The sequence below is a fragment of the Sorex araneus genome, chromosome 6 (genome assembly GCF_027595985.1).
Source record: "Sorex araneus isolate mSorAra2 chromosome 6, mSorAra2.pri, whole genome shotgun sequence".
In the NCBI taxonomy this organism is placed as follows: domain Eukaryota; kingdom Metazoa; phylum Chordata; class Mammalia; order Eulipotyphla; family Soricidae; genus Sorex; species Sorex araneus.
This window is the reverse complement of record NC_073307.1, coordinates 135,860,513-135,874,935: the sequence shown is the minus strand read 5'-3', so window position 1 is coordinate 135,874,935 and position 14,423 is coordinate 135,860,513. Positions and strand designations below refer to the sequence as shown.

At 55.8% G+C, this 14,423-nt stretch overlaps 1 protein-coding gene across 1 annotated transcript in view; it reads left to right on the top strand.

Annotated features, from left to right (window-relative positions):
• The window catches only part of ABTB2 (ankyrin repeat and BTB domain containing 2), a 201,334-nt gene that overhangs the window by 155,237 nt on the left and 31,674 nt on the right, over positions 1–14,423 (top strand). Inside the window, exon 3 of the mRNA XM_055141949.1 lies at positions 3,325–3,538. Within this exon, the coding sequence (XP_054997924.1) occupies positions 3,325–3,538 (214 nt within the window). The remainder of the gene's footprint in view (positions 1–3,324; positions 3,539–14,423) is intronic.

Below are 14,423 nucleotides of genomic sequence, written 5' to 3'. Positions count from 1 at the left end.
CTGGGGGCACACCAAGGAACACCCAAGGGGCTGGGTGACCTCTGCAGGACTGAGCAGAGCCCAGCTTTAGAGAGAGGGAAGGAGCCAGCCGTTGGGGACGCCCTGATGCTCTTTAAACCCCACTGCCCTGGCTGTGAGGGAGAATGTGTCAGCTCGTGAGCTCAATCGAGACCACAGCTCCCTCTGAAGTTACCTTTTTCATTGTTTTAAATCTTTGGTGGGGTTTTGGGGGACCACAGCTGGCAGTGCTCAGGGCTTACTCCTGGCTCTGCTCATGGAGCCCTCCCGGTGGTACTTAGAGACCACCTGCAGCACCAGGAATTAAACCCAGGTCAGCTGCGTGCAGGCACCATACCTACTATATTATTATCTCTCCCAGCCATGCCCAGGGCTCGCTCCTAATTCTGCACTCAGAAATCATTCCTGGTGCGCATATGCGGCCTGAGCCCACGTGCTGCTTGCGCCCATGTGGCCGAGCACATGCGGTGCCCGAGCACATGTGTCGACCGCATCTCCCCTCTTGAGATGTGTACTTTCATGCTTTCGTGTCTAGTGCTAGGATGTGTGTAGAGCTCTCTCCACTCTTGGAGAAGCCCGTGTTCTCTCTTGAACACTTTACTCTTACTCTTCTCTCTCCCACTTATCCCTTCCTCCCTCCCTCCCTCCCTCAAAAACCTCTAAATAAAATGTTACTTCAAAAATAAAAAAAAAGAAGGGCTGGAGAGATAGCACAGGAGGGTAGGGCGTTTGCCTTGCACACGGCCGACCCAGGTTCAAATCCCAGCATCCCATATGGTCCCCTGAGCACAGCCAGGGGTGATTCCTGAGTGCAGAGCCAGGAGTGACCCCTGTGCATCGCCAGGTGTGACCCAAAAAGCAAAAAAAAGAAAAGAAAAGAAATCATTCCTGCCAGGGCTTGGGGGACCTTGGGGGATGCCGGGGATTGAACCCGGGTTAGCCACAAGCAAGGCTAGCGCCCTATCCACTGTGCTATTTCTCTGGCCCCCGTCGTCTTTTTGAATGGAGTGGGAAGAACAGCTCTGTGCTCCCAGATGTTGGTCGAGCACCAAGTGAGCAGGAAGCCATGCGGGGTGCCAGAGGTCTAGGTACCAGCCTCACAGCAGCTCTCCGGGCAATGTCATGCACCCAAGAAGGCTGTGATCCTCCCCAGACCCCGAGGGCACGCATCCCTGGCCTGACTAAGCTGAGCTTGATGCTCCAGGGCCTGAGCATTACTCCAGCAGGGAAGGTGCTCAGCTTGCAGGAGGCCAACCAGGTTCCATCCCTGTCACCACCTGTGGTCCCCTGAACCCATCCCGCGTGATTCCTGAGCTCAGAACCAGGAGGAAGACCGGAGCACTGCCAAAAACCAAATAAAACTCCACTCAGAGGCTTCTCTGGGGAAGGACTTTCTCTCCAAGGGGGCTCCCCACCCCCTCCTGCCTCCCGCACCCGAGAATTCTCAGACCCGAGGAGAATAGAAGGCGCCTCTGGTCCCAGGAGAAGGGCCGCAGGTGCTGGGGGCAGCTTCCCCATCCTGTCTCAGCATTGTGGCCTCACACAATGGTGGGCTGCTTCCTGCGGTCCCAGAGCGATGCTGAGCAGCCTTGAAACCCTGACCAGGATGGAAGCCGCCCAACCGCCCACCCTCACCCCACCCCTGACCTTCAGCACAGACTGAAGGGCAGGCCACGGCCCTGGTAGCACAGCAGTTCACTGACTCCTTCTATCCAACAGGCCTAGGTCCTGGGCCAAAGTGATAGTATAGTGGGCAAGACCCTTGCCTTACACATGGCCAACCCCAGGCTCCATCCCCGGCACCCCTTAAGGTCCCCCGAGCCCTGGCAGGAATGATCCCAGAGTGAGGAGTTAGGAGCAATGCCCTGAGTATCACTGGGTGTGGCTGGAGAGATAATATAGCAGGTATGGCGCCTGCATGCAGCTGGGTTTAATATCTGGCACTGCATACGGTCTCCAAGCACCACCAGGAGGACTCCATGAGCAGAGCCAGGAGTAAGCCCTGAGCACTGCCAGTTGTGGAACCCCCATACCCCACCAAAGATTAAAAAAATAGGGGCTGGAGCAATAGCACAGCGGGTAGGGCGTTTGCCTTGCATGAGGCCGACCCAGGTTCCATTCCCAGCATCCCATATGGTCCCCTGAGCACTGCCAGGAGTAATTCCTGAGTGCAGAGTCAGGAGTAACCCCTGAGCATCGCCAGGTGTGACCCAAAAATAAAAAAAATTTTAAAAAGATGAAAAAATTTAAGAAAAGATAACTTTAGAGAGGGCTGTGGTCTCGAGCTCATGAGCTGTCACATTCTTCCTCAACAGCCGGGGCTAGGAGTAAGTAGAGAGCCAGAATAAGCCCTGAGCACCCCAGGTGTGCTGCAAAACCAAAAAAAAAAAAAAAAGAATTAAGAATTTAAAAACAGGCCTGCACTCAGTACTTCTATTGCAAACTACAACACCCAAAAAGAACGAGAACGAAAGGGAATGCCCTGCCACAGAGGCAGGGTGGGGTGGTGGGGAATGGGGTGGGGGTGGTGGGAGGGATACTGGGATCATTGGTGGTGGAGGTGAATGGGCACTGGTGGAGGGATGGGTAAACGATCACTGTATGAGTGAAACACAAACACGAAAGTTCATAAGTCTGTAACTGTACCTCACAGTGATTCACTAATAAAAAAATTAAAAACAAAACAAAACAGGCCTAGAGTTGAGTCTGGGACGGGGGCAGGGGGATATATGAAATTAGGATGAATGATATCAATACTATCCTCGTCAGATATCTGGCATGCAACCAGCCTGTCACAAAGTGGAAGGCTAGATCAACCTCAATGTCTTCACCTGCAAAATGGGGGTAGCACTGGCCCTCACCCACCTTGCCCTCCCCGGGATTAGCAGGAACCCTTTCGCTTCTCTTCAGAGTCGGGCAGTGAGCGCTCACTCTGCACTGGGGGTCAGGGGGCAGGGCCTTCTCTTTGGGGGTCCCTTTGGGGTCTGGCCCCGTGCAGCCTAGTTCCCGGGAGGCTGGGACAGGAAAGCCCGTGGGGTGGCGTAGAGAGTCGGGATGTCGAAAAAGAAACCACATTAGCATAAGTTCTGAAGAAGTGTTCCAGCGCAGGCAGGCCGGCGGGACCGGCAGCCCAGGGGGAGCTGCTTGGCTCTGGTGCAGGCCGCGGCGGCTCCCACGCCCGCCCGGGAAACCAGTAATTACGCCACGGCCAGGGCTGGCGAGAGAGCGGGTTCCCTGTCGCCGGCAGGAGCCGTGCTGGGCCGTGGGAGAGGACTCAGACCTTGTTTTTCCTTTCTCCCGCTCCAGGTGACCTGGTCTCCCGCGCCATGCACCACATGCAGGGCCGCCGGCCCCTGTGCCCAGGCTCCAGCCCCGCGCGCCAGGCCCGCCAGCCTCCGCAGCCCATCACCTGGTCCCCCGACGCCCTGCACATGCTCTACTACTTCCTGCGCTGCCCGCAGATGGAGTCCATGGAGAACCCCTACCTGGACCCTCCGAGGATGGCCCTGAACAATGAACGGTACAGGGGCAAGGGGACGCCTCCTGGGGCTGGCTGGGCACCCCCAGTCCCCAAATGCACGGTGACCAGCTCGCCCCCACAGAGAGAGGAGAGCTCTGCAGCTTTCCACACACAAAATGCCTCTGTGTGTGTGTGTGTGTGTGTGTGTGTGTGTGTGTGTCCTCATCCCCTCACCCTGCCATTTCCCACCCACCCCCCACACTGGGCACATGAGGTCACACAGGACCATTAAGACGAAGAACGTGAGCTTTGGGGCCAGGACAGTGCTTAGAGGTCAGGGCCCTGCATGGACAAAGACCCCCCCAAGTTTGACCCTCCGTGCTCACGTCCGATCACGCATTGCAGAGTATGGCCTGGGTGGCCTCTGGCGCCTCTGGGGCCGGAGCGTTGAACTCCTAAGGGCCCAGCTGGCTGAGTGTCACTGGGAGTGATGCCTGGGTCCCATGAGCACTGTTTGGGAGCCTCATTCCCCCCCAGATAATGTGGACTGTACCTGCTGTCTGTTTGTTTGTTTGGGTTTTGTTTTGGGGATCACACCCGGCAATGCTCAGGGGATACTCCTGGCTCATGCACTCAGGAATTACTCCTGGCAGTGCTCGGGGGACCATATGGGATGCTGGGGATCGAACCCGGGTCAGCCACGTGCAAGGCAAACGCCCTACACACTGTGTTATCGCCCAGCCCCTGTACCTGCTATCTTGGGTTTGCTGGCTATCAGCTCACCAGTTGGGCTCAGGGAATGCCAGTGGCCTCTTTTACTAGCCAGATATTCGCAGCTCCTGATAGGTCACCGTTTAGGTGGCTGCTGGCCCTCCTAAAGAGGAGGTAGCTGCCACCTCTTTTGATGACTGTGGTGTCATGGTTGACATTCCTGTGAGGGATCTCCGGCATGTTCTGCCCTGTCTGTTCACTGGACAGGTGAGCACATCGCCACTGGAAGGCCATTTGATCTGCGGCCGGCTACTGGTTCAATAGTGCAGGATCCCAGTCTAGTGCCTTCCCAGCCCGGGACAGGACTGCTCAGGACAGATGCACAGGCCGCCCACTGCACAAGGGGACCCCAGGGGCAGAGGCAGGCTGGGAGGGGAGGCTGTAGAGCTCACCGCATGGCACAAAGAACAGGGTTCCTTTTGGTTATTGATTTATATTGTCGTAGGTGCCACACCCAATGGTGCTGAGTTGGGGGACCCAGCGCCACTCTTGGTCGTGTTGAGGGGTAAGGGTCCAGCTGTCTTAACTAATTGGTTTATTAGTAAGGATTACTTAGTAAGGATTCACTGGGGGGAGTGGGGAGGGTCATACCCAGTGCTCAGTGATCACTCTTTGGCAGTGCTCTGGGTTCACGTGATGCCGGAAAAAGGGTCAGTTGCATGCAAGGCACGTGCCTTAGCATCTATACTATTTATCTGGTAAATAGTCGGAGAGGTTGTCTTAAAATGTAGTACTTATATCGGGGCAGGAGCCATAGTACAGCAGGTAGAGGCACTTGCCTCGCCCATAGCCAACTGGGATTTAATCCCCAGCACCCCATAAGGTTCCCCCAAGGAGTATTTTCTTTCTTTATTTGGCTTTTTGGTTCACACCTGGCGATGCACAGTGGTTACTCCTGGCTCTGCCCTGAGGAATTACTCCTGGCAGTGCTCAGGGGACCATATGGGATGCCAGAAATCGAACCCAGGTTTGCCATGTGCAAGGCAAATGCCCTACTCCCTGTACTCTCTCACCACCACCACACCCCCCCCCCCCACCCTCCGTCCCAGGAATAATTTCTGAGTGCAGAGCCAGAAGTAAGCCCTGAGCATTGACCGGTGTGGTTCCGAAGCAAAATTTTTTTTAAAACCCCACACGGTCTGTGGCACAAAGAACTTTTCCCATGAGACAGGAAGCACCCTGATAATCTTGGGTTTGGGGGACACCTCACGGCATAGTGGTGGCGCCTCTGGCCCAACCTGTCAGGTTTGGGCACTGCAAAGGCCACAGCCCAGTAATCCCTGGGTGGGCGCTCGGCCTCAGCTGACCGAGGGCCCAGGGCCGAGCTGCTGGCCTCACCCCACCAGGGCCGGAGCTTAGCGAGCCTGCAGGAAGCTAAGCGCTTGTGGCCCCACAGACTAGTCTGCCTGTCCCCCGAGAGCACAGCCCAGCTGCCCTGGGTCACACTTTGAAGGGTTACCTCATCTTCAAAGCAGTGATGACAGGGCAGCCATGATGCGGTCTGGGCAGCCCCTTCCTGGAATGCGGCCAACAGTTCTGGCCCCAAACTGAGTCCGTGTGAGTAGGGAGATCACTTAGACCAAGTTAGAGCGCCAGTGAGATAGTACAGGGGACAGACACTTGCCTCACAGGCGGTCAACTCTGGTTCGATTCCCCACACCCTTGAGGGTCCCTTGAGCCCCACCAGGGGTGGCCCCTGAACACAGAGCCAGGGGGAAGGCTGAGCACTGCCAGGTGTGGACCCCCCCAAAAAAAATTAAATACAAAGAATCAGTGATTGAGTCCCAAGGAGTCGTGCTCCTCCCGCACACGGTGCCCGCTGAGTTGTCGGGTCACGGTCCAGGGGAGCCCAAGGAGGCCGGACACTCACTGGGCAGCAGCAGAGACAAGGACAGGAGGGCAGGGGGGCGGCGGCCACGGTCATGACAGAGGGACTTGGCGTGTTTCCTGACGCATAGACCTGCCCTGGCAAAGCCCCTGTCGCTGGTGGGCTGCCTCCGGGAGAGCCCCCCACCCCCACCCCACCTCTACCCCACCCTGAGCAGCTGCCTCAGCCCGCAGGGCCCCGGGAGGAGAGCAAGTCCCACACAGCCAGCATTCTCTCGCACCCGCACCCCGCCACGGGGAGATCTCGGCAGCGCCTGTTCCAAGGGGGGGCTCCCCCGTTGTGGGGAAATGCCCCACTGCAGCGGGGTGGGGGCGGGGGGGCGCTCTTTGTTCCTTCCCAGATGCAGCGGGGAGTTTGTCTCCCCTCCGAGGCTCACTTTACATGAATAAGACGGGGGGCTCCGTGTGTGCTCCGTGGAAAGAAGTGGGCTCGTTAATCTTTTGCTCAGCTTGCGAAAGTGTTTTCTTATCAAATAATAGAGATGATGGCTGGGGGGGGCTGGGGGGGTTCTGTGCGACTGACTTGTGCTTCCCTTAAATACCACTTCAAGAAGATCTGCAAAGTTAAGCTCTTTTCTCCCTTCTCCTCTCCCCCTTTCCGGGCATTAAACTTCCATCTGTTGGCCCAAAATGGAAGTCGGGGAGACGAGAATAGCTGCGGGGTGAATTAAGTCCTTGTTTCCAAGGACTCCCCAGCCGGGTGCCCCGGGGAACCTGTGCGGGGCTTCTGGCAGCCCCCCCGGTGCCTGCAGACACTGTCCCCGGCCACCCCGTTCTCCGGCTCCCACCCGATTTCTCAGAGCATCTTCCTCGGCCTGAAGCTCTGTCTGGAGTTTGAGCCCCGCTACTCCCCCCTTCTAGAATGTCAGCCCCCCCCCCCCGGGGCCCATGGTGTCCCTGCTGTGTCCCCAGAAGAGCCGGCAGTTCTCCCGTGCAGAGTAGGTGCTTGAGTGTTCTGCTCTGGGCCAGGGCTTAGGGCTCAGCGGTGGAGCACGTGCCTCAGGCGTGTGGCGCCCTGGGTTCGGTCCCTGCCCCCACCCGCACACAAAAGAACAAACACACTTCTGCTCAGATCGTGGAATAGGCGGCAGAGCCTAAAGGCTGAGGACGGGGCTCTGCTGTTTTCCAGCTAGACCTTCAGCCAGGCGCTTCCTTGCTCAGATCTGTTCCTTCAGCTGAAGGAAGTCTGGCCTCCAGAAAAGTCTGTTGTAGAGATGAAATGAGGTAACGTTTCAAGGGGCCGAGATAGTGCAAGATGAAGGCACTTGCTTTGCATGTGATGGACCCCGGCTCAATCCCCAGCACCGCATATGGCATGTCCTGAGCACTGCTGGTGTGGCCCAGAAAGCCAGAACAAACAAGAATAATAAAGGACTTAGCGGGGCTGGAGAGATAGCACAGCGGGTAGGGCGTTTGCCTTGCACGGGGCCGACCCGGGTTCAAATCCCAGCATCCCATATGGTCTCCTGAGCACGGCCAGGGGTAATTCCTGAGTGCAGAGCCAGGAGTATCCCCTGTGCATCTCCAGGTGTGACCCAAAAAGCAAAAAAACAAAAACAAAAAAAAAAATAAAGGACTTAGCACAACATTTGAAAGTAGAGGAAAAAGGAAGGAAGGGAGGGAAAACAAGGAGGGAAGGAAGGGAAGGGAGGAAGGAAGGAAGGAAGGAAGGAAGGAAGGAAGGAAGGAAGGAAGGAAGGAAGAAAGGAAGGAAGGAAGGAAGGAAGGAAGGAAGGAAGGAAGGATAGTATAATGGGTAGGGTGCATGCCTTGATGCAGCGAGCCTGGACTTGATCCCCAGTACCATATACGATCCCTCAAACCCCACCAAGACTGATCCCTGAGCACAGAGACAGGAGTAAGGCCTTACTTAGAACAGCAGTTGGAAATGGGAAAGTATAGAACAAGCAATCAAGAGAGAGGGGGAAAGAAAGAAAGAAAGAAAGAAAGAAAGAAAGAAAGAAAGAAAGAAAGAAAGAAAGAAAGAAAGAAAGAAAGAAAGAAAGAAAGAAAGAAAGAAAGAAAGAAAGAAAGAAAGAAAGAAGTGCAAAAATAACAAAACAAAAATAAATAGAACACTATAGTATTGAGTTAGCTCTTCACACATGGTAACTATTATCAGTACAATTGCTATGATCACAAACTTGTACAAGAGCTAAATTAGTCACATTTAACACATAATTAATCCTCAAACAATGGTAAGTGAAGAAATCATATGTACCCAAAATGTTCTCGTTCTCTCTCTCTCTCTCTCTCTCTCTCTCTCTCTCTCTCTCTCTCTCTCTCTCTCTCTCTCTCACACACACACACACACACACACACACACACACACACACACACACACACACACACATACATCTCCTTCAGACCCTGACCTTAATTCCCCACCCAGCCCCTGCAGTAGCAAGACACTGGACAGGTAAGGAAGATGAGGTAGACCAGATGTCACAGAGAATAAATCCATGAGGTCTGCTTTGAATATAGCTGATTTATCACAAATCAACAGTCAAAGGATCTCAAAGAACTCTAAAAACTGAGTTTTTCAGCCTAGAGAGACACTGCAAGTGGTTTGGGCACCGCTTTTCATGTGTCTGGCCTGAATTCAAGCTCTGACACCCCATCCACCAGAAGTGATCATTGAGCTCTGCTGGGCATGGCCCCCAAACCAAGACTAAATACATAAAAATAAATGTGGTCCTCCCAATTGGTTCTGAAACCCCAAAGTATCAAGCAGTCTCCAGAGATAGTGCCAGGAATGAAGTGTCAGTGGTCGGATATGTGCTTTTGTTTTGCTTTGTTTTGTTTTTGCTTTTTGGGTCACACCGGCGATGCTCAGGGGTTACTCCTGGCAGTGCTGGGAGACCATTTGGATGCCAGGGATCAAAGTCGGGTGGACCGCATACAAGGCAAATGCCCTTCCAACTGTACTATCACTCCGGCTCCAGTTTCTGTGCTTTATATGTGTGAGACCCTGGGTTTCAGCTCCCAATGCTTCAATCAATCAATCAATCGAATAATTGGTTGATTGTCCTTGCCCCTTGCTTGCTGGTTTGGCCATGGTTCCTACTAGTTCCAAGGTTTAAGCATGACAGTGACATGTCCTTACTTGGGTTTTTTGTTTTGTTTTGTTTTGGGGTCACACCCGGCGATGCACAAGGGTTACTCCTGGCTCTTCACTCAGGAATTACTCCTGGCGGTGCTCAAGGGGACCATATGGGATGCTGGGATTAGAACCCGGGTCCGCCGCGTGCAAGGCAAATGCCCTACCCGCTGTGCTATTGCTCCAGCCCCTCACTTGGGTTTTTATTGGTTAGTTTCCTTGTTTTGATTTTCAGTTATTTATGTATTGAATTTTGTTTACGGCCACATCTAGCTGTGCTCAGGACTTATTTCTGGTTTGTGCTCAGCGGTCACTCCTGGAGGGGCTCAGAGCACCGTATGGGTCAGCCGCATGCAAGGCCAATGACGTATATGCTGTACTATGTCTCCAGCCCCTGATGTCATTCGTTTATCCCTGAGTGAGAAGCGTCTGGCCAAAGCCTGGCCGTTTATGAAGCGCATTAAATACCCTGCTCTCAGCGCCTAGAGAAAGCACCCTATGGGCTCGGACGCTTGCAGTTTGGCTGACTGGGACCCCTTGTACCCAGATGATCTCCTGAGTCCCACCAGGAGTGATCCCGGAGTGCAGCGCCAAGTGCAAGCCCTGAGCATCACCAGCTGTGGCCCCAAAACCAACACATACTTCAATATACGGCTTCCCAACAGACTCTCACAACAGCCCTTGGAGAAAGCAGTGTCAGACAGGCTAGGGTCTGGCGAAGGTCAGAGGGGCAGCCTAAGAGGCAGGTGTGAGCTCAGGTGGGGGGTGGATTTGCATCCTGGGGGTGACACCCACCCGGGGTGCTCATCTCCCCGCCAGCACCGCCCAGCCCCGTCAGCCTGACTCCGTTCCTCAAGCTCTTTCCTGGCTCTGGGCGGCCGGTGAGGGGTGGTGGTGGGGGTGGTGGCACTCTCAGTGCCCCTCCAAGGAGAGGGCCCCGGATTCACAGCCGACAAGGGAAGTGGTGGGCAGTGTGGACAGGATCCGGGTCCAGCCATTGACAGGTGCCCTGGGGGCCGGGGCTGTGTGTGTCTTCCTGTCCCATTGTTGTCCTCGAGGAAAGGGGGAAGGCTGGGAAGGGCCAGACGGGAGGGGGCCCAAGCTTTTGCAGTTGTGTTTTTGTAACCCGAAAACAACAATCCCCTTTGTCTGCAGGATGGCCAGGGTCCCCTCGAGGGCTGGGGAAGTCCCAGCTCGGGGGGGAACTGAGCTTTCTTACAGGAGGCGGCTTCCGAGGCCGAGCGGGTGCCTCTCTGGGACGGGGCTGGGGGGAGCTGGAGGTGAGCCCGGCTGGGTCCTGGCCTGCTCCGACTTGCCTGCCAAGGGGCTCCTCAGACTCCCTCCTCCCACAGGACCAACTGCCTCCCACAGATGTCTGTTGGGGGAGCAGGGCGGGGGGCACCCCCTGAGTCAGTGGCTGCAGGCGCCTGGGCTCGGGCAGAGGGCGGTGGGCCCACCGAGGCGCACCGCGCAGTTCCATCATGGCTGTCTTCCCTTCTCTGCCAGAGCGCTTCCTGTGGCAGTTCGGTCCCCCAGAAAGTTTCTAGAAACCCCACCTCCACCCCCCACCCCCTGCCCCCTCCACCAGTGGCCATCAGGTCACCATTGACCAAGCCCCAATTTCTTCTTCTTTTTTTTGGGGGGGTCACACCCAGTGATGCTCAGGGGTTACTCCTGGCTCTGCACTCAGGAATTACTCCTAGCGGTGCTCAGGGGGACCATATGGGATGCCAGGGATGGAACCTGAGTCAGCCGTGTGCAAGGCAAATACCCTATCTGTTGTACTATCGCTCCGGCCCCCAAACCTCTATTTCTACGTCTGTGAAGTGCAGACCAATAATTACACCTCCCTGGGGCCCAGTTGATAGTAAAGCAGGTAAGGCTAAGGCGTTTGCTTTGCACACAGCTGACCTGGGTTGAGGCCCTAGCATATCATACAGTCCCCCGAGCACCACCAGGAGTAATTCTTGAGTGCACAGCCAGGAATTCCTGAGCGTTGCCGGGTGTGACCCAAAAAGCAAAATAATAACAATAACAATTTTAAAATAATTCTATCTCCCTGGCAGCATGGCAACAGCTTGGGGTCAAGCATCCAAAAGGGCCTCATGGGGCTGGAGAGATAGCACAGTGGGTAGGGCATTTGCCTTGCACACGGTTTACCCGGGTTTGGTCCCCAGCATCCCATATGGCTCCCCAAGCACCGCCAAGAATAATTCCTGAGTGCAGAGCCAGGAGTAACCCCTGAGCATCGCCGGGTGTTACCCAAAAAGCAAAAAAGAGAAAGGTCTCACATGAACCGGGCACACAGAAGGCCCCACAGCCCGGAGTGAGGACTGGTCACAATGGCTCCTCCATGGCTCAGAAGCCAGTGCCCCCCAAGGCTGCCATTGGGATCTCTCAGATACCCTGTTTCCCCTGTTTCCAACTCAGCCCCCTTACACACGTGAGGCTCTGTCAGACCTCAGGAGTCCCAGGCCCTTATCTCTGTATAGAAGCTTCTGGAATCTCTTTCACAGACCCCACGGATCATCTCTCTCCTTCTTCTGGGGAGAGTGGGGAAGATGGGCGCTACGTGAACAGACTCACTGGATCCAAAGTGGGTCTGAACACAAGGCCCTCCGCCGCCCCTTGCAAGCAGGAAGGCTGACCCGTAGGCTCCTCCCAAGCCCGCTTTACTGGCAGAGCCTGGTGGCTGGTGGCCCAGGGACGGGGGTGCATCTGAACAGGCTGGTGAGGGAGCCATGGTCTCCTGTCAGCCGCCGGATGCTGCTCAGGTGAAGCTGAGGACTCTGGCTCTGGCACCCGGAGCCCGCAGGTGGGTACGGCAGGTTGGCCCAGAGAAGGCAGTCACTCCCCGCAGAGAGGAGAGAGGCCGGCTGGCCCCGGCTCAGTTCCCGGTGTGTGGGCAGCAGTGATACTGCGACTGGCTGCAGCAGCTGCCCGCCCACCAGGCGGCCTAGCTGGAGAGATGCAGCCTGAGAAATGGGCCAGAGTCCTGGGCCCAGAGAGCCCAGAGCCGCCCCTGCGGTGTGAGAAAGGGCGGTGGCCTGAGACTCAGTCACTCACCGCCACCCTGGAGTCAGCCCACTTACCCAGGTGGCTGTGGGTCACCACCCCGACTCACCCGAGCTTCCCTCCCCTGCCACGGCTCTGTCCTGGCCGAGTTTCCCCCTAGAGCACGGTAGTGGAACCACACACACACACACACACACACACACACACACACACACACACACACACACACACATGCACACACATACACACGCACACACGTGCACACACACGCGCCCACTCACACACCCAGCTGAGTTTCCCCCTAGAGCACGGTAGTAGAACCACATACACACACACACACACACACACACACCACACACACCACACACACATGCACACACATACACACGCACACACGTGCACACACACACCCAGTAACACACCCAGCTGAGTTTCCCCCTAGAGCACAGTAGTGGAACCACACACACACACACTCACACCACACACACACACACATGTGCATACATACACATACACACACATGCACTCACATACCCCGCTGAGTTTCCCCCTAGAGCACAGTAGTGGAATCACTCTCTCTCTCTCTCTCTCTCTCTCTCTCTCTCTCTCTCTCTCTCTCTCACACACACACACACCGCTTAAATATTTGTCTTGTTCAGTGGCTGGAGCTATAGCACAGCAGGTAGGGCATTTGCCTTGCATTTAGCCAACCCAGGTTCGATTCCCAGCATCCCATATAGTCCCCCAAGCACTGCTAGGAGTGATTCCTGAGTGCAGAGCCGAGTAACCCCTGAGCATTGCCAGGTGTGACCCAAAAAGCAAAAAACAAAAAGAATTGTCTTTTTCACTGGGAAGTCTCTTCTCTTTGCTCCCACCCCAAAAGAACCGTTTGTCAATAGCCTCGCCAATAGAAACCTCCCGGAATGGGCATTCTCTGCTCATGCCAGAGCTCACCTGCCAGTCTCAGGACCCTGAGCCCCTGGGTGGCGGGGACAGGGGGCTTCAGGAGTAAAGGGGAAGGACGGGGCCCTGGAACCATGCACTCAGCCGGGCGGCTTTGCCTCCAGGAGTGAGAATCATGCTTGGTGTTTATGACTTCTAGCCTGGTGTAATGAGTATGGGGGTCACACCCAGCAGAGCTCAGGGTGTACTCCTGGCTCTGTGCTCAGGAAGATCACTCACGGCAATGCTACGGGGACCGCCAGGGGTTGAACCAGGGTGGTTGACTTGCATGCAAGGCGAGCACTTTATCCTCTGCACTACCACCCCGTCCCCGTCTGTAAAGAATCCCAAAGAGGAAGTGGGTCAGTGCGCCGGGCCCCAAACCAGTGAAGTCATCCCGGTGAGGTGAGTGGGAGGGGCTGTGCCTTAGCACCGACTGGAAACCCCCGGGGAGGGGAGGCAGGCAGCTGCGGGATCTCGCAGGCCCGTAGGGACAACTGAGCCAGGCAGAGGCCCAACATCCAAGCGTCCTAACACGGGGGTGCCCAGACGTCCCGGTTTGCAGAGCCCGTTCTTCCTGGGGCCCGCGTGGGTGGTAAAGGCACTCCTGCCTTTTCCCTCTCTATAGCGGGTTGGTGTGAGTGGACCATCAGACAGTGAGTTGCGGTGCCGGGCACTCCCCAGGCCTCAGGGAAAGGAGCTGGAGCAGGGTTCGAGGGACGGTTAGTCTCCTGCGGGTTCACTGCCTGCAGCCTCGTGCCAGCTCTGCCCCTTTCTGGGGTGCATGAGGCAGGGCAAGTTACTGCCCCTCTGGCAGACTCAGTTTCCCCATTTGTAACAAGGGGATAACAACCGTCTTCATAAAGCGGGCCGGAGGGGTAGGTGAGTTTGTATCTGCCAGAGCTTGAAGCAGTGCCAGGCGCTTGGCTGAGCTGCCTGCAGGGCTTGTGTCACTGCTGCTTGTCTAGGGTTCTGGGCATGACCCCCCCACCCCCAGCTTGTCACACATTGAGTCTTCATCCCACTGCTGACAATTAGGTTCCCATGGGGTCTGCATGTCCACAGCCCCCTGCACGTCCCCCCACCAAGAGGTCGGAAATCACTCACAGCTAATCATGATGTGGTTGACTCTAAATTTATCTCCTTAACGCATGTCTGGGCCTGTGGAGGTGTATCTGGGCCTCTAATCTCTACCAGATGAGGCTTAGTAAGAAAAGAGCAAAGCGCCCT